At 52.7% G+C, this 18,412-nt stretch overlaps 1 protein-coding gene across 2 annotated transcripts in view; it reads left to right on the top strand.

The window, feature by feature from the left end:
- TESC (tescalcin) overlaps positions 1 to 18,412 on the top strand; it is a 50,329-nt gene that overhangs the window by 19,985 nt on the left and 11,932 nt on the right. The window contains exons 2-3 of one of the 2 annotated variants that reach the window (XM_042961883.1): positions 4,515 to 4,584; positions 18,099 to 18,179. In XM_042961883.1, the coding sequence (XP_042817817.1) occupies positions 4,515 to 4,584; positions 18,099 to 18,179 (151 nt within the window). The remainder of the gene's footprint in view (positions 1 to 4,514; positions 4,585 to 18,098; positions 18,180 to 18,412) is intronic. The other variant, XM_042961884.1, reaches the window with a different exon arrangement.

Below are 18,412 nucleotides of genomic sequence, written 5' to 3'. Positions count from 1 at the left end.
GGCTCAGTACCTATCAGCATGACTCCCCATCCTTGCCTAGCCCCAGGCAAGCCCTGGTCTAGTTTGGATTTGCCTCCCTGAGCATCTCCTATAAATGGATTCATGAAATGTTAGGAGCACACGTGTGGCTGCAATTTCTATGGTTATTTCTCGTCCGTGTGCTTTTGTTTTTTGTTTTTTTTGTTTTTGGGGTTTTTTTTGATCTGCGGTTGAGTGCTGGGCTGCCTTTGATCGGTAACCCACGAACATAAAACCGCACACATTCTGCCAGACAAACTGAGTTTAAATCCTGGGTCTCCCTTTCAAGTTCAGGGCCTGACCTTCAAGTCACCTAACGCCTCAGATCCTCAGTTTGCTCTTCTGGAAAATGGGAGCAGTCCTTCCATTATACGGTCATGGTAAGGGTTAAATAAGACCACGTGTGCCCAGGACGTGGTGCTCAGCTAACAGATGATTCATCAGTAGCAGTATTTTCGAGATCCCTCGGCTGTCCCATGTGCTACCGTATTGTGTGCCTAAAATATTCATTACATCACTAATAAATATGCATTGTGTATTAGAGGAAATTTAGAAGATATAGATGAATGAAACCAAAACAAAGCCTTTAATCCCTCTACGGAGAAAGACCATTGCTATTATTATTTTGGGGAAAGGGAGTCCGGATTTTCTTTCCTTACTTCTATACATTTGTGTATATCTACATGTTTTCCCCAGCATGAGGTCATGCTATTTTTGTAGCAGGCGGTTGTGTTTTAAGTAAGGACCATGCCCAGTGTGGGGCTTAACCTCACAACCCCGAGACTGAGAGGGGCAGGCTCTGCCTGCTGAGCCAGCCAGGCGCCCCATAGCAAGCTGTTTTAAACATTTTTAAAGTTCATTTTGAGCGAGAGACACACACACACACACACACACACACACACACACACACACACACACACACACAATCCCAAGCAGGCTTTGCGTTGACAGGGCTCAAACTCAAAAACCATGAGATCATGACTTGAGCTGAAATCAAGAGTGGGGCCCTCAACTGAGCTACCCAGGCGCCCTGACTTTTAAACATTCTCTGTGGAACGTATTTTCATGTCCGATATATAACTGTCACTTCTCAAAAGCAGCTTGCTTTTTTTTTTTTTTTTTTTTTTTTTAATTGACTAAGCCTTCCGTAAAATATTTGACCAATCTGCTTTGGGTGAGCACTTAGGTCGAGTCCATTTTTTAAGCTGTTAAGAATCCACGGGTGGACACATTTATGTATTTGTCTTTTGTACTCGTTGGATTTATTTTTTCCTGCCAGGTAGAATCACTGAAATTTTCAGGTAAACCTTTTATCGTAATATCAGGTACAGAAAAGTACATCACCCGTGAGCATAGAGTTCCATGTCCTTGCTGAGCACACGTGTGTGTAACCTGAACCTGGATGAAGAAATAGAATATTCCCACTACCCAGAGGCGCCCCTCACGCCCCATTCAAATCACTACTCCCCGTTCGGGGGCAACCACTATTCTGGCTTCTCTTTTTTAAAAAAATAAGACAACATCATCATTTTTATTATATTTTTTAAAGTCTTTTTTTTTTCTTTTAGAGAGTGCATGACTGGGGGAGGGGGAGAGAGAGAGAGAGAATCTCCAGCAGGCCCAATGCTCATGTGGAGCCTGACGTGGGGCTTGCTCCCATGACCCTGGGATCATGACCCGAGCCGATATCAAGGGTCGGACACTCCACTCTCTCTGCCACCCAGGCACCACCTTGTCATTACTATTATCAGACAAGTTTTAGATAGGTTCATAGCAAAATTCAGAGGAAGTTAGTTTTCACCTATGCCCTCACCCTGACATGTGCCATAGCCTCCCGCCTTATCCGTGGCCCCCGCCAGTGTGGTACGTTTGATACAGTCGATGAACCTGTATCGACACTTCATTATCGCCCAGAGTCCATTGTTCACATTAGGGTTCACCTGTGGTGGTGCACCTTCTGCAGGTCTGGACGTATGTTCAGCGACGTGTGTCCGTCATGATGGGACCCACAGGATAGTTTAACTGCCCCGGAAACCCTCTGTGCTCTGCCTGTTCATTCCTCATCCCCAGACTCGGACATGGAGACCTTTCTTGTGCCTTCACGGTTTTGCCTTTTCCAGGAGGTCCTATAGTAGAATCTTACAGTGCACGGCCTTTCCATCCCGACTTCTAACCCTACAGAGGACTTTTTACCCGTTTTCGAGCTCCATTTAAATGGAATCCTAACATACTTGCTCTTTGGCATCTGACTTCTTTTCCTTGATTTTATGTTTCTGAAGCTCACCCAGGTTATGGCACGCACCGTCTGCTCGTTTTCCTTGCTGTATACTACTCCATTGCTTGAGTAGACTGCACCTCAACACTTGATTCTGCCGTTGTCGGCATTTGGATAGGTTCCAGTCTAGGGCTGTTGGAACCGCACTGCTGTGAACCTCTCCTTCTTTCTGTACCTCTTCTGACGAGCGCAAGGGTGCGTTTCTGTTGGGTGTGTGCCCAGGACTGCAATCCCTGAGCCCTGTAGAGTATTCGGATGTCCTTGCTGATACACACATGATAGGAATGGCCATGTCCTCCTCCAGAAAGGTGGTTATTGCCCCTCACGGTCATCCCACTTTTCCAAGAGTCCGTTTCTACATCCGCAATGGGAATACAGCCCTATCCCAGGGTGCCGTGGGGAACAGGTGCACTGATGTGTGGAGATGCGCCTCTGGTACACGGAGAACCCTTCACAGCTGTTGGCTGTCCTGAGGGGTATTTCCTCACCAACAGCTTCTAGGGAGGCTGGAGAATTCTGAGCTATAGATTCTTTTTTTTTTTAAATACTTATTTACTTTGGGAAGAGCACAAGCAGGGGAGGGGCAGAGAGAGGGGGACAGAGGATCTGCAGCAGGCTCTGCACAGACAGCAGTGAGCCCGACGTGGGGCTCGAATTCACAAACCGTGAGATCATGACTTGGGCCGAAGTCAGACGCTCAACTGACTGAGCCACCAGGAGCCCTTGAGCTACGTATTCTTAAAGTGATACAACCTGAGCCTGAGACCCCCCCCCCACCCCCCAAAAAAGATGAGGAGGACACCTGGCTAGCTCAGCCGGTGGAGCATGTGACTCTTGATCTGGGGGTTGTAGTTTGAGCCCTGCATTGGGTATAGAGATTACTTAGATTACTTAAAAAGGGGGTGCCTAGGTGGCTCAGTCAGCTGAGTGTCTGACTCTTGATTTCGGCTCAGGTCATGATCCCAGGGTCGTGGGATCGAGCCCCACGTTGGGGCTCCATGCTGAGCGTGGAGACTGCTTGGGATTCTCTCTCCCTCTGCCCCTTTCCCCCCTCGTGCGCGCACACACACACACACTCTCTCTCTCTCTCTCTCTCTCTCAAATAAACATTTTTTTTTCTTGTAATACTTGAAAAAAAAGCAACAGCAAATGAGATGACCAGCTGGTCCCAGAAATTAGCTGTCTCTGGAACAAGAAAAGACATTTATAATAGGGCATGGGAAATGCCGGGAGGAGCCGGGGGGAGGGGGGATGGCTGTTTGGAAAGTTTTGCCCGAACCGTGTATAGTCCCCGGGGAACCGGCCCTCAAGGCCTTGGAGCACCAGGATATGTGGGCAGGCAGGCGATACCGAGTGAAGGCAGGTTGAAGGCGGGGTCAGGAGATGGACCCCACTCCACCAGTCACCGGTCGTGCGGTCTCGAGTGCTCTGAGCTGCAGTTTGCAAATTATCCCACAGAGAAAAGCACATCTGCTCCCTTATGCAGGATGTGTCGTGGATGAGGGGAGACAATGCAGGTCCGGGTGTCATACTGTGTGCTTCATAAAACAGGCCCTCGTGGGGGTGGAGCCCTTATGAAACCCGGAATGTGCAAGGCCCCGTCTTACTGGGGAAGACACAGCGGCCCGCCAGCCCGAAATGGTAATTACGAAAAACTGTACTTAAGGTTTTCTAGAACTACTGGGAAGATCTAAATATGTCCTCCACAGCGCAATGATCAAAATTCCCTTTCTTCTCCTTCCAATCCCCTTGCTGCACCAGATTCTCCTCCCGCGTCCTACTACGTGTCTCCCAAGTGACTTCCAGCAGCAGCCCGAACCCCTTTGCCCTGCCACGCCCCTCTGTCTCTCTGTACGTGACCGTATGAAGCCCCTTGCTCAGCTAGGAAAACCCCTGTCTTCGGGAGCAGGAGGGGAAGAAGTCACACGGATGTGATCCCTTTAGGGGGAAGGGGAAAATGAGCTGGTTCACTTTCGTGCTGTCCCGGCAGCTGCCGTTCGTAGCACAGGCTGTCTTGCCGGGGGATCGGAGGTAATGACCCCAGGGGTGCACTGCCAGGAAGAATGGGACGCCCTTTGTCGGTTTCTTCGTCTGGAGGTGGTCGGTGTTGCCCGCCTGGGAAGTGTGGGAGAATGTCACCAGCCTCCTGCTGGTGGCTCAAGTTCAGCGGTCAGTGATGTCTTCTCTCTCTCTTTCTCTCCCTCCCTCCCCTGTTTCCCAGTCTCCTCAGACCAGATCGAGCAGCTCCACCGGAGGTTTAAGCAGCTGAGTGGAGACCAGCCCACCATTCGGTAAGATCTGCAGTTGGGTTTGGGCCTTGGGCAGCTCCATGGCCCTTGAGGATTTCTCTTCTCCCTCTTTCCCTGAGTTCAGCATGACTCTGGAAGAGCCCCTGGGTGGCCCCATTTCCTGTGGCAAACTTGCAGTTGTCATTCTTTTGGTCCCTCTAGATAAGATGTTCTAGAGCCATACTTGTTGGGATCAGGAATGTCTGTCTAGAGTGAAGACAGGGGGCCAGTCAGCCACATGTACCCTGCCCTGGCTTCCTCAAATGGGACACGCTCCTGGCCTCTGTGCTTAGAATCTCAGGTATACGTAACTTGAAGACCGCGTTGAAGGTCTCTTCACTCTGCTTCCTCTCTGTTGTTAGTTCCGGCCTCAGGCAAGATGGCGGGCAGCAGACTGATTTCTTGACAGAAGTCAGACTGGCCATCCTACATTGCCTTTAAAAAAATTTTTTTTAATGTTCGTTTATTTTTGAGAGACAGAGCATGAGTGGGGGAGGGGCAGAGAGAGAGAGAGGGAGACACAGAATCCGAAGCAGCCCAGGCTCTGAGCTGTCAGCACAGAGCCTGACGCAGGGCTTGAACTCATAGACTGTGAGATCATGACCTGAGCTGAAGTCAGATGCTTACCCGACTGAGCCACCCAGGTGCCCCCCTACATTGCATGTTTAATGTTAATCTTTTAGAAGCTGGGTAGGTTCATTCTCTTTTTTTTTTTTTTTTAATTTGTTTTTAAGTTTATTTTTGACAGAGTACAAGCGTGAGCTGGGGAGGGGCAGAGAGAGAGGGAGACACAGAATGTGAAGCAGGCTCCACGCTATGAACTGTCAGCACGGAGCCCGACGCGGGGCTCGAACTCACAGACTGTGAGATCATGACCTGGGCCGAAGTCAGACGCCCAACCGACTGAGCCACCCAGGTGCCCCAGGTTATTTCTTTATGAGGAGGAATGCCCTAAACTGTCCCCCTTACCCCAAGAGAGAGTGTGTTCAGTCTTCCATGCTGGTTGAGTTCTATAGAGCTAGGTTAGTGAGCGATCCTAGTTAGCATGTTTGGTGGTTGCACAGTTGGGGAGGAAGCTTCGAGTTGAAGTGTAGCAAGCGGGGTCCCCGACGCACAGCAAACAGCGTTCTACCATGGAGTTTCCTAAAATAAATATGCAAGGTCTTCAGGTTACAGTCTTTGAACTTCCAACATTTAATAATACTTAATAATAATTTAATAATATTAAAAATATTAAAATTTAAAAATACTTAATAACTTTTAATAACCCAGGGAAACGTCCTTTTTCTTAGCCAACAGACTAAAATTTCACCTAAGCTTTATGGAAATTGACAGAAACAATAATCACTTTCCTTGGTCTGTCTAAACAAAAGCATGTTGTCGATCCCACGCGTCATGTTTTCAAAGCATCCGTTTCCAGAGCTTAGATTCTGGTGATCTCTTGGTTCCTGTGGCCTCCTGTCTCAGTTTGATTGTATCCAAGGCAGAATTAAAGCCAGTTAGGAGTGTTGTGGTCAATTCTGTCCGTGACACCTGGGTAAGCCCCGTGAAGGAGAGGGAGTGAGCCCAGGGGAAAGTCACCTGGCTTCTCATCGGCTCCGAGAGCGTTCCATGTCCGAGTCGGAGCCGGTCACCGTGGCCAGGGCTAGAGATGCAAATTGGTTTTTCCCAGAGCAGTGACAGAGCGGGGCTGGGCCATCAGCCAGGGTGGAGACTGGAGTGCTTTCCCAGGGCCGGGTGGGCACACCTTGGCCGGACACCTGGGAGTCTAAGGAGAGGCCACGTCTGTGCACCTGGATGTTGGAACCTGGAAGTGTCAAGGGCACCCCCCTTCCTTCGGGAGCTTCTGTGCATGTGCTCTGTACCAGGTGCTTGGTACCTGTGCTGCTGGATGCAGCCTACCGTGGGTGGCGTGTGAAGGCGGGGCCCCCTTTCTCAAGATAGTCTTCCAGTAAGCCCCGGAAGAAGCTGCTCTAGTCGGGGGTCTCTGGGTCTTGCCTCTTGAGAGGTTGTAAGTTCCCGTGCCGCGTGCGTTTAATTTCCAGACTTGGGGGAAACAGAGGCAAAAACCCAGACTTGAGAAACCGTTTGCATCGGCCTCCTGTATAGGAGGGGCTGTGTGTGTTTGCATTAGTTGCTCTCTGTCTCTGAGCCTCCGTCCTCATCCGTAAAGTGATTTGGGTGCGGAACGTAAGCAGGTACCATGCGGGAAGATCCCACTTTGAGCCGGTTGGGCAGCCCGGCTGCCATCCTCCCCACGGTGGGTGAGGTCTCGGGGACCCACCTTGAGATGCCTGTTAGCAGATGTCTGACCGTGGGGCGGGAGTGGAGGCGGGGAGCACAGGTGCTGTGTGGGGAGGGGGCTGTGAGGCCCTCGGAGCCCCTCCCACTTCGAGGTTCTAGCATCCGAGCCCGGTGTCGCCCAGCGGCCCCTCCGGGGCCTCTGCGAGGACGAACTGAAACACTGTGACCTGCACACATTCTTTCCCAGCTTGAGCGTGTGCGTGGATCACTCGAGAATGTTCCTAATGCAGGCTCGGCCTCAGCAGGTGGGTGGGGCCTGAGACTCTGCATTTCACTGGGGGTCGCAGGGCCCCCAGGGGCCAGCACGGTGCCCCGGGGCACAGTTAAGTGCTCACTCAGCAAATGCAGCTGCCTTTCTCTCTGCCACTGACCAGCTCTCCCGCCCCCTGGCCTCAGACGTCAGTCTGTGTGGTATTCCCAACCTCCTCCACTCCCCTCAGGCCCGTGGCCTCCCTCCCTTGCCTCACATCCCTCTGACTAAACCCGTCCCGGCTGTTGGGCCTTAGCAGCGTTTCTCCAGCCAAGTCTGCCTGGATGATGCCCCCGACCCGGTCAGCGCCCCGTCAGGCTCCCTGGGCCCCGCACATCTTCTCTGTAGCCGCATGGGGTGACTCCAGTTCGCCTCCCGGTGGGACGCCGGCTGTGAATGTGTGTGTGAATCACCTGGGAGCCTGGTTCAAAGGCAGGATTTGATTCACGGGTCTGGAGCCGGGCCCGAGACTCTGCATTTCCAACAAGCATGGGTCGTGGGCAGGTCGGCCTCCCAGCACAGAGGATGGTGCCCAGTGGGCCCCCCGGGTTCTATGGGTGGAGGCTGCACCCTCTCAGGCACGGAGACTCCTACCTCCCACTCGTGGGCTAGGCCAGGGCGTGGGAATACGAGCCCTCGGCTCTGCCTGCCCACCCCCAGGACCACCGCACACCTCACCCTTTGCGCATCTGCCGAGACCCAGTGAGGAGCCCTTGCTCCAGCTTTGGGGGCTCCCCTGTGCCTTTAAGGTGACATCCGTACTCTAGCTGGGGTCCGCCAAGGTCTTTAGATGCTGGCTTTTGCTTTGCTGAGGTCTCAGTGTGGACACCACGTCCTGCAGGATAACCCCCCTACCTCCTGTCCTCCCATGGCCTCCTCCTGGGGGTGCCCCAACCTGCCACTTACAGAATTGCAACTGTGCCCCTAATAGACAGCTGGCCCCGTGCAGGGCGGGAACTGGGGCTTTGTTTCTTGGGCCTAGTGCTCAGTTCAGGGCTGGTAACGTTCTAGATGCTCGGGGGTACAACTGGCGGGTTGAACGAACGAATGAATGAATGAATGAATGAGACCAAAGTAATGAGGCAAAAGTGAGTATAAGAACTACCAAAATTCTTTAAAATCGTTTTTAATGTTTATTTTTGAGAGAGGGAGGGAGGGGAGAGAGAGACAGAATCTGAAGCAGGGTCCAGGCTCTGAGCTGTCAGCCCAGAGCCCAATGTGGGGCTCAAACTCATGAACTAAAGATCGGAGGCTTAACCAACTGAGCCACCCAGACACCCCAGGACTACCAAAGTTCTCTTTATACGCCATGAAGCATGGTGTACGTGAGACCCGTTGTTGTTAATACTGTTTCCCTCCAGAGGGTGTACATATTCCCGGGAAAGAATTTATCTGGGGCCTGGCTCATAGGAACTGCTCACCGATGTAAGCTGTTATTATCTGAGCATGTTACTTGAGCCTCATAAAAACCCCACAGGAAGCAGTGGTAGGAACACCTGTTCTCCCCATTTTACAGACGGGAGGCTCAGAGAGGTCGTGTACCTGTGCCTGAGTCACACAGCTCGTAAGTGGAGGAGCTCAGTGCTGAGACGCCTCTGTAAGGAAGTTGTGGACATTTCTTGCGAGTGGTCTCGGGACCTCAGTCACCCTCGTCTGCCGTCTGAGGACCCTTACCATCCCGCGGTGGGCATGTATAATTCCCACCACCAAAGCCCCTGCTCCCTAATTTCCTAGTCTCTGCTGGGAGGGTAGCGTCAGCCGCACATGGTGACAGCCCTGCCCAGCAGGAAGGAGGTGACAGGCCACAGTGTTCTATGCAAACAGGCCTGCCTGAAAAGCCCCTCCCAGACCCACTTTGCCTGATCCTAATCTGTCTCTCAGGACCCGGAAAAGGGTGATTGGGCAGGTTTTCGGTCCCGCGGGCTTTCCTGCCCACCCTCCTAGGGCAGAAGGATGAGCAGCCCTGGGCTGTGATCTGGTCCCTAGCACCATCCCCACACTGCCGGGGGTTCCCGAGTGACCCTAGGGGGGGCCTCTCTGATACCTGGGCACACCTGGGGGGCTGTGGACTAGGCTGCGGTTTCAGAGTAGGGAAAGGAGCTTTTGCTTCCTTAGGGTTGAGTTTGGCGAAAGGCACTGACTGGGGTCCGCTGGGCGAGGCCCCCAGCACCGCAGTCTGTGAGGGGTGTGGGAGGCAGCACCCTTTGCCCCTGCCTCTCAGAAAATGAAGGTGCCCGAGAGCCTAGGATCCCATGGGGCAGGGGTTGGGGGGGGAGGGGAAAATACCTCCAGTGCAAAAGGCCCCTTAAAAGTGGCCATTTAAACCTGAAGGCTTTAAACATAGACCTGATAAGTTTTGTAAGTTGTATTAAAAAATGAAGAGGGGCTCAGGTCATGATCTCCACGGTTCGTGGGTTTGACTCTGCGTGGATAGTGGGGAGCCTGCTTGGGATTCTCGCTCTCCCTCTCTCTCTGCCCCTCCCCCACTTGCTCTCTTTCAAAATAAATAAACTTAAAAAAATATAAAATTTTATTAATGAAGAATTGAGTTTCTGAATTTGTGACTTTGATAAGTTGTATATAGCTTAAAAAAAAAAAAATCAAAACCGAGTAAAAACTGCCAAAACGGATTTAATGTTAACCCACCATTTTCCTATCCATGTTTGGTTGGTCTCCTCTCCTTCTAAAAATTATCCTAGGATGTGCAGGGATGGCCTCACCCCTGAGGCCTCAAAGCTGATGTGTCAGGACTCCCGCTCTGTGTGTGTGTGTGTGTGTGTGTGTCTTACAAAGCCCAGCATCTGATTTAAAAAACAAAAATTCGGGGCACCTGGGTGGCTCAGTCGGTTGGGCATCCAGCTTCGGCTCCGTTCATGATCTCAGGGTCTGTGTGTTCGAGCCCCACATCGGGCTCTGTGCTGTCAGTTCTGAGCCTGGAGCCTGCTTTGGATTCTGTGTCTCCTTCTCTCTCTGCCCCTCCCCTACTCACATCTGTCTCTATCAAAAAAATGAGTAAATGTTTAAAAAAAATTTTTTAAACAAAAATTCATAATGCTGCATTATTTTTCTTTAAGGGCCCCCCAAAACCTGAATCCACCCTGACCACAAAGCACTGAGCTCCATGGCCTCTTGGAGAAATGCTTGAGTAGAAAATGGTCATGTGACACATCGAGTACCAATCCTATGCAGAGACTTCTGTTCTCAAAACGTTTTCTTCTTCTAGCAGGGAAGCCCCTCCCCAAGGAAACCCATGAACAGATCCGGATTGCAGGTAGTGAGGAAAATACAATAATTGCTGCGTGCACTTTTTCTTTCTGAAGTCGGGCCACTCGACTGGTGAATGTCTTAAACAGCAAATTTGACTTCCTGAGAGCGGCCGCGGCAGGCTCTCGAAGCCCCAGAAATAGACGCTGTGCCATACGTCAGACATCGTGCTGCAGGCCGGTAGGAGGGCTGATTAGGTAAAGCCACACCGCAAAAATATTTGTAGATTCACCAGGCCCCCGAGTGTGGAGTGAGTCGTGGCGTGAACGGAACCACGGACATACGAGGCGAAGGCGGGGAGCGGTGTTCGTTGTTCGTCACCAAAGCATACGGCAGCCTTCGGACAGGCTGCCCGCCAGGGCACCGACAAAGCCCTGACTCCGCGTCCTGTTTTGCATCCCCCGGCGGCACTCACCCCGGCTCTGTCGAGTTAAAGGTCTGCTCACAGTCAAGTGCGTACGTAGGAGCCCCAGCTGCCGTTAGCTGAGGGCTGGCATGTGCCGGGCACGGGGCTGTTCCTGCTGTTCCCGCCTCGGAGCTCTAGAACACACTCGTGACCTGCTTTCTAGAATGCTTTTCTCCAGAGCGGGGTTTCTATTGGCACTTGGGGCTGGAGAATGTGTGTGGGGGCAGGGGTGTTCTGTGCATGGTAGGGTGTAGAGCACATTCTGGGACCCCCCCCCCCACCGGGTGACTACCGAAAAGGTCCCCAGACATGGCCCCGTGTTCCCTGGGGGTTTGAGAACTCACCACACTCTGCTCTCTGCCGTGTGTCACCTTTCCTGGTCGCCCCACTGAGACTTGATCTGATTCTCTGGGGTCTCTGTCCTGTCTCTGCTTGGTGTGGTTGCAAAGTGCTCATTGCTGCCCGAGACAGGTCATTTTCCCTCTGTCTCATTTCCCCTGCTGGAATCCCGGGAGGGGTGATGTCTGTCCCACTCACTGCTGAAGCCAGCACCTGGAAGCGGGTCTGGCACGTGGAAGGTCCCTGCGATCAGTACATGGCAGGTGTTGAGAGGACAGCTGGGTACGGGCCTGGAGCAGATACAGGAGAAGTTGAGAAAGCGTGTGGTGGGGAAGGGTGACGTTGGTGACGCCGCCCCAGTCACTGAAAGAGGCATTTGCCTGGTGGCAAGGGGACCAGGGCTTTTTCTGTGTGTGTGTGTGTGTACACACACACACACACACACACACACACACACACACACACACACATATTTAGTGTTTATTTTGAGAGTAAGAATGTGTACATGAGCTGGGGAAGGGCAGAGAGAGAGGGTAGGAGAGGAACTCCCAAGCAGGCTGCACACTGTGCAGAGCCTGATGCAGGGCTCGATCCCACGAACTGCAAGATCATGACCTGAGCCGAAGTCAAGAGTTGGACGCTTAACCGACTGAGCCACCCAGGTGCTCCTGTGCCAGATCTTTCGTGCAAAGGCACGTGGACGGGAGAAACGCCTGGCGTGGTTAGGGAATTCCTAGCGTTTCTTAAACGTTAACCTTCATGTGAGTTCCCCAGGGATCACGTTAAAATGCAGGCTCTGATTCCGGGCCAGCTGAGGGCTCTGTGTGTCACACACCAAGTGAGACTGATGCTCCTGGTCCAGGGATGACACTTTGAGCTGCTCAGCATTGCCCGGGGAGACACACGGTAAGTGACTCTTGGTTCCTCCTTTGTGAGTCCCCATGGGTCCCCAGTTTCCCCAGGGTGGGGCCTCCAGGAGAGTCGGGCAGGCAGCCCCCACGGTAGAGACCCTTCTCCGATGGGCCGGTGAGAGCAGGGAGGCTGGAGTTCCAGGCTGGGAGCCGTTGGGGCCTCGCTGGGTCCTCAGCTCCCGGTGGGTCAGGCCCGGTGGGGGCTGAGGATGACCGAGCCGGCAGAGGGCCTGGCAGAGAAGCTGGCCCTCAGAGCTGCCGGAAACCGGCCCCCACGACGAGGCTTGCGGAGGAGCCCCTCCTTGGTGGTTGCTCAGTCTTTCCTTCCCTTGCGGGCTGGACGCTTGTCTTGCCTTCTTTCTGGGTCCCGGATGGGGCCTCTCGGGGCTGGGTGGGGGCAGATCCCCGACCAAGATTTCAGTTGTGTGCTCTCTTTCAAGTAAAACCGTGCAACCCAGAGGAAGTAGCAAGTGTGAGGAAGCGCACAGGGCGGTTAGAGCCGGATTCAAAGCTGTCCTCCTAGCTGTGGGGCTGTGGCCTCCTCACTTGGCCTCCCGGGGCCTCCTTTCCTCACCTGCACGATGGGGACTGTGCGTGTGTGGGGCGGATCAAACACGGTGGTGTTTGCAAAGCGCTTAGCACAGCCTGGCCCTGGGAAAGCCCTCAGGATGCGGGCGAGGGGGGTGCAGAGGATCCTTAAACCCCGGGTTCGATCCCCCACCCCACCCAGAGCAGGTGTGCAAGTTGTGTGCCCCTGGGGTCTCCGCGGGGGACCCCTCCCCGCTGGTCACAGGGGCCCCATGGCCGCGGCCACCGCATATCAGCTGTGGCCCCAGAGCCCTGGGCTTGGGTGGGGCAGAGCCCTTCCCGGGCTGCAGCCTGGGCCCGACACCTTCAGCTGAGCCGGTTCTACCAGCCAGTGGGCACCTGGCGGGGGTGGGGGGGTGGAGGAGGAAGGAAAACAAGACCGAAACTGGCGTTTATGGGACATTAAACTGCGGTCAGCCTCTCCCAGGCTCTGGACTCGAGGCCTGCAATTGACTTGTTCAAAAAGGAGGTTGGCAAATATCCGGGTGTCCCCGAGACCGGCAGCCAGGACCGAAGTCTTGCTAGCATCTGCTCCCTGGGGATTCTGAGTGCTGCCTGTGTCTTTTTTTTTTTTTTTTTTTGCCACAAGACATTTCTTTAGCTCTCTGCCTCAGTTTCCCCCATCTTTTTAAAAAAATTTTTTTTTAACGTTTATTTATTTTTGAGACAGAGAGAGAGCATGAACAGGGGAGGGTCAGAAAGAGGGAGACACAGAATCGGAAACAGGCTCCAGGCTCCGAGCTGTCAGCACAGAGCCCGACCCGGGGCTCTAACTCACAGACCGCGAGATCGTGACCTGAGCCGAAGTTGGCTGCTCAACCGACTGAGCCACCCAGGCGCCCCTCCCCCATCTTTAACATGGGGATGAGTGTCTGCCTTATAGGAGAATAAGGTAAATCTCTTAGAGCACTTACCAGACACCTTGGGAGTAATAGGTTAGCTGGTATTATTATTCTACTTTTAAATACACACATATGTGTGTGTATACATATATATTTATTTACTTTAAGTTTTTATTCATTTATTTTGAGACCGACAGAGAGCAAGTGGGGGAGGGACAGAGAGAGGGAGAGAGAGAATCCCAAGCAGGCTCCACGCGGTCAGTGAGAAGCCTCACGCAGGGCTCGAACCCAAGAACTGCGAGATCATGACCTGAGCCGAAACCAAGAGTCGGAGGCTTAACCAACTGAGTCACCCAGGCACCCCTATTATTCTCATTTTAAAATTAAGAGCTCGCTGTGTGTCAGGCAACGTCCTAAGTACCTTATGTGCGTTTATCGGATTTAATAATTTCGTTAACCCCATGATACTGCCTAGGCATTCCCCTGATCCCCATTTCACAGAGGAGAAATTGAGGCTCCGAGATGTGGAGAGGCTCACCCAAGATGATGGGCCTGGTGAGGAGCAGATCCTGAACCAGACCCCGGGTACACTTGATTTCACATCCCCTTGGCCGTGGGCGGTGCTAGGTGTTCACCAAATTCACAGATGAAGAAACTGAGGCACGGGGCATCGGTACGGTGCCCGTGTGAGGGAGAGCTGAGATTTGAGGGGGAATCCAGCAGGCACCCACGGAGAGAGGGAGCAAGGGCAGCTGGGCTTCTGAGACACCTGCACGGACCCGCCAAAGGCTGTGATGCCAGGACCCAGGACACTGCCCTCGTCCGAGTCCTAGTATCTGCCTCACCTCCTCTGCTGTCAGTGGGAGGTCAGCCTTCTTTTCTTATTACCGTTCTTCTGTAGACACTGGTCAGGCTCTGTGAGGTCCTTCTTCCCTCTATCCTGCCTCCTTCCAGAGTCCGCCTAGGCCCGGGTTTCTCCCAACCCCCTAGAACCCGCAGTTTCCCTGTCGATGGTCTCTGTTCCCTTCCGGGGAATTAACCAGATCCATTTCCCGGGTGTGTCCCCCAATATGCTCCTTCCAGCAGCTCTGGGGGACAGCTCCTCTGGTAGCCCATTCCCGAGCTCAGCAAGCCACAGCTGGGGGTTGATGGTCTCCAAGGATCCAAGGGGAAGTCCTGGGAGCAGCTGGAAGGTCTGGGCACCTGGGAGGGGAACTGAGTCTGGTGCCAGCCAGGTGCTCAGGACAGAATGAACCGGGAGGCGAGCCCCACCCGTGCTCACCACCCCTTCCACTCCGCTCCCTGAGCACCTGTGATGCCCCCAGCCGTATGAGGTTGAGAATGTGGGGTTATGGAAATGAGAGTCCCTGTCCCCATGCTGCATGCTCTCGGGCGTGTGAAAGCTTCCGTCTATGGCATCTGTGTGCCTGCTTTACAGATGAGGAAACTGAGGCTGAGGAGGAATTAGCCGTGACCCTCTGGCCAACGAAAGCCAGAGGGGGCTTGGGGTCTCATGTACTAACTCGCCACGGAGCAGCTGGTTGCTGCTTTTCCATTCTCCCAGAATTCTCTCTCCGGCTCCACGTGGCCCCTTTGACTTGACGTGTTCCCATGCGGGGGTCTCTGGGCATTCTGTCTCTTGTCTCCAGTTGGGTATGATGTGCACAGAGAAGAGCAGAAATGTGTCGGGTCACAGAGAGGGACTTTCATGGATTGAACATACCCATGACCGACACCCAGATCGAGAGCAGAACGTTCTCAGCCTCAAAGCCTCCCCACGGCCCCTCCTGGTCACCCTCCCCGAAAGCAGTTGACCTGTATCCTGACTTCGAGCTGCAGGGCTTAGTGTTGGTACCTTTTGTTCTTTATGTAAATACGGTCACAGTGCAGTGGTTCTTTGCTTTTTGGTTTTTAAATGTATTTTCGGGGATTTTTTAAAAATGCAGTACTGAGATATAATGCACGTTATTGTACAGTTTACCCATTTAAAGTATGTAATTAGGAGCGCCTGGGTGGCTTGGTTGAGCTTCCAACTTTGGTTCAGGTCATGATCTCATGGTTCATGGGTTCGAGCCCTGCATCAGGCTCTGTGCTGACAGCTCGGAGCCTGGAGCCTGCCCCGGATTCTGTGTCTCCCCTTCTCTCCCTGCCCCTCCCCTGCTCACACTCTGTCTCTAAGAATAAACATTTAAAAGAATTTTAAAAAGCATATTAAAAGAAAGTATGCAATCAATTTGAGGACATTTCTGTCACCACCCCCCAAAGAAACCCTGTACTAATTAGCCATCAACCCCTCTAGCACCCTACCCCTGGCAACCAGTCATCTTCTTTCAGTCCCTATGGATTTATCTCTTCCAGTCACCAAGTATAAATGGGTCCTCTCATACGTGGCCCTTTTGAGCCAGGCTGCTCCTTTTTTTTCTTTTCTTTTCTTTTCTTTTCTTTTCTTTTCTTTTCTTTTCTTTTCTTTTCTTTTCTTTTCTTCTTTCCCTTCCCTTCCCTTCCCTTCTTTTTTTTATGTTTAATTACTTTTGAGAGAGAGAGAGAGAAAAAAAAAAAAACACAAGTGAGCGAGGTGCAGAGAGAGAGGGAGACACAGAATCCGAAGCAGGCTCAGGCTCTGAGCTGTCAGCACCGAGCCGGGTGCGGGGCTCGAACTCACAAACCGCGAGATCACAGCCTGAGCCAAAATTAAGAGCCAGATGCTCAACTGCTTGCACCACCCAAGCATCCCGTGCCTGGCTTCCTTCACTTAGTGCCATGTCTTCAAGGTTGGTCTACATCGTAGCATGTATCCGTACTACATTCCTTGTCATGGCCAAATAGTATTCTATCCCCCAGGCGACTGTCCTGAGTGCACCCCTTCTTTGGACCTGGGATCTTAGGAATCTAAAACGCGGGCATCCACTGACACTGGCTCCTGAGTTTGGCCCGGCGCCCCACCAGCCAGCCCGGCCAGGAGCATCAGGAAAAAGACAGAAAGGAGTGTGTGGGTCGGGGTGGGCTCACGGGGGCAGGGGATTCTGAACGCCAGGACCAGGTCTCCGTTTGCCTCTGGCCCTCAGTCTCCCCATCGGTAGGGTGGGGGCGGGACAGGGGTAAGCCATGTGCTTCGGGAAGCTTCCAACTCAAACAGTGCTTAATTCTCCAGGTATGTGGCACTTCCTCCTTCCCAGCATGGCTTTGTTCTAGTTTTGAGTTCCAGATCTGATGAATATCCCACCCCTGGACATTCTCATTTTAAGTAGCTGCTATTTCCTCTTCCCTGGCCTGGGTGCCTCCTTGCTCCCCGGGGTTACCAGCCTGTGCCTTGGGTCCCTTTCAAGGCTACTACTCCTTGAAGTCCATGGAACAGAAGAAAGAGGTGAGTAGGAAGCAGGTTCTGAGAACAGAGGATGGCCTCATGTGGGAAGGTTGGACTGTGGACCCGCAGCCTGTATGACCCAGTGACAGGGTAGCTGGGTTTGAAATTCACCCTCTCCCACCCCAAGCCAGCATCGTTTTTTTTGTTGTTGTTGTTGTTTGTTTTTTTGTTGTCTTAAACATCTTTACCAAAATACAGGTCACATACCATACGTCTTGCCCATTAAAATGTATAATTTCAGGGGTGCCTGGCTGCCTCAGTGGGTAGAGCAGGCGACTCTTGATCTCGGGGTTGTGAGTTCAAGCCCCACGTTGGGTATAGATCACTTAAAATCTTAAAAAAGTGTATATAATTCCGTGGCTTTTAGAATCCTTGAAGGTGTGTGTCCAGCCCCACAGTCAATTTCAGAATATTTTGATCATCCTCTAAAGAAACCTTGTACCTTTGCTGTCCCTTTCCGTCATTCTCCCAGCCCCTGGCAACCACCGGTCTACTTCCTGTCTCTACGGATTTACCCGTTCTAGATGTTTCGTGTAGATGGAATCACACTGTGTGGTCTTTGGCGTCTGGCTGCTTTTACTCAGCACATCTAGTGTTTTCAAGGCTCCTCTGTGTTGCAGCGTGGATCCCTACTTCTTTCCTTTTTATGGCTGGAGAATCGACCGCGATTTCTCGACTCATCGGTTCACAGACACTTGGGAGATTCCCACTTTGTGGCTCTTATGAGTAAGGCCGCTGTACCACGCACGTACGAGTCTTTACGTGGATGCGTGTTTTCGTTTCTCTTGGCCGTATATCTAGGAGTGGAATTGCTGGGGCACGCAGTAACTCTCCATGCCACCCACTGAGGACTCGTCAGACTATCTTCTGGTGTCCAAGCCACCATTCTGCTGCCCCAGTTCCAGAATGGCCCAACCAGGGTCTCCTTACCTGGGGGTCTGGGGATAGGCCTCCGGTGGCCTCGGAGTCCTCGGGGTGGGGTGCACATCTTGTGTCTCCGTGTTTTTCTGAGGGTGAACGTCGAGGACACGTAGCATCTTTGAGCCTCCGAATCCTCCCAGCTCCTGCCAGTCAAAGGTTAGAGTGGGGGCAGATCAGTGCAGCACGTTCCAGTCTCCTCTCTGGACTCTTCTTGTGGGATTGGCTCAGGATTAAAAATACAGCCCGATAAGTGGTGGACCTGCCATCTGACATTTGATTTTTTCCCCCCCTCTTTCTTTTCCTGGTGCTTCTCCTTCCTGGAACTCAGCAAAGAGAACTTCAACAATGTTCCTGACCTGGAGCTCAACCCGATCCGCTCCAAAATCGTCCGTGCCTTCTTCGACAACAGGTGGGCCCTTGTCCCTGAACCGGCCCAATGGCAGATGACTTTGGCCTTGAGGGGGTGTTTTCCCTTTGTACCTTCTTATGGTGCTGTGTGCTCCGAATGTCTCCTTAAGCCATTGAGCAGAGGAGGGGGTTGCTTTGAGTAGGAGTTATGAGCACAGCTTGGCTGTGCCAGACAACTCTGGCTCGTTGACTTTGGGCAGCTCACTCAGTCCCTCTAGGCCTGTGTATTAGTTA

This window comes from Panthera tigris, chromosome D3, assembly GCF_018350195.1.
Source record: "Panthera tigris isolate Pti1 chromosome D3, P.tigris_Pti1_mat1.1, whole genome shotgun sequence".
Classification (NCBI taxonomy): domain Eukaryota; kingdom Metazoa; phylum Chordata; class Mammalia; order Carnivora; family Felidae; genus Panthera; species Panthera tigris.
Note: the sequence above shows the minus strand (reverse complement) of the source record. Positions and strands in the feature narration are given on the sequence as shown.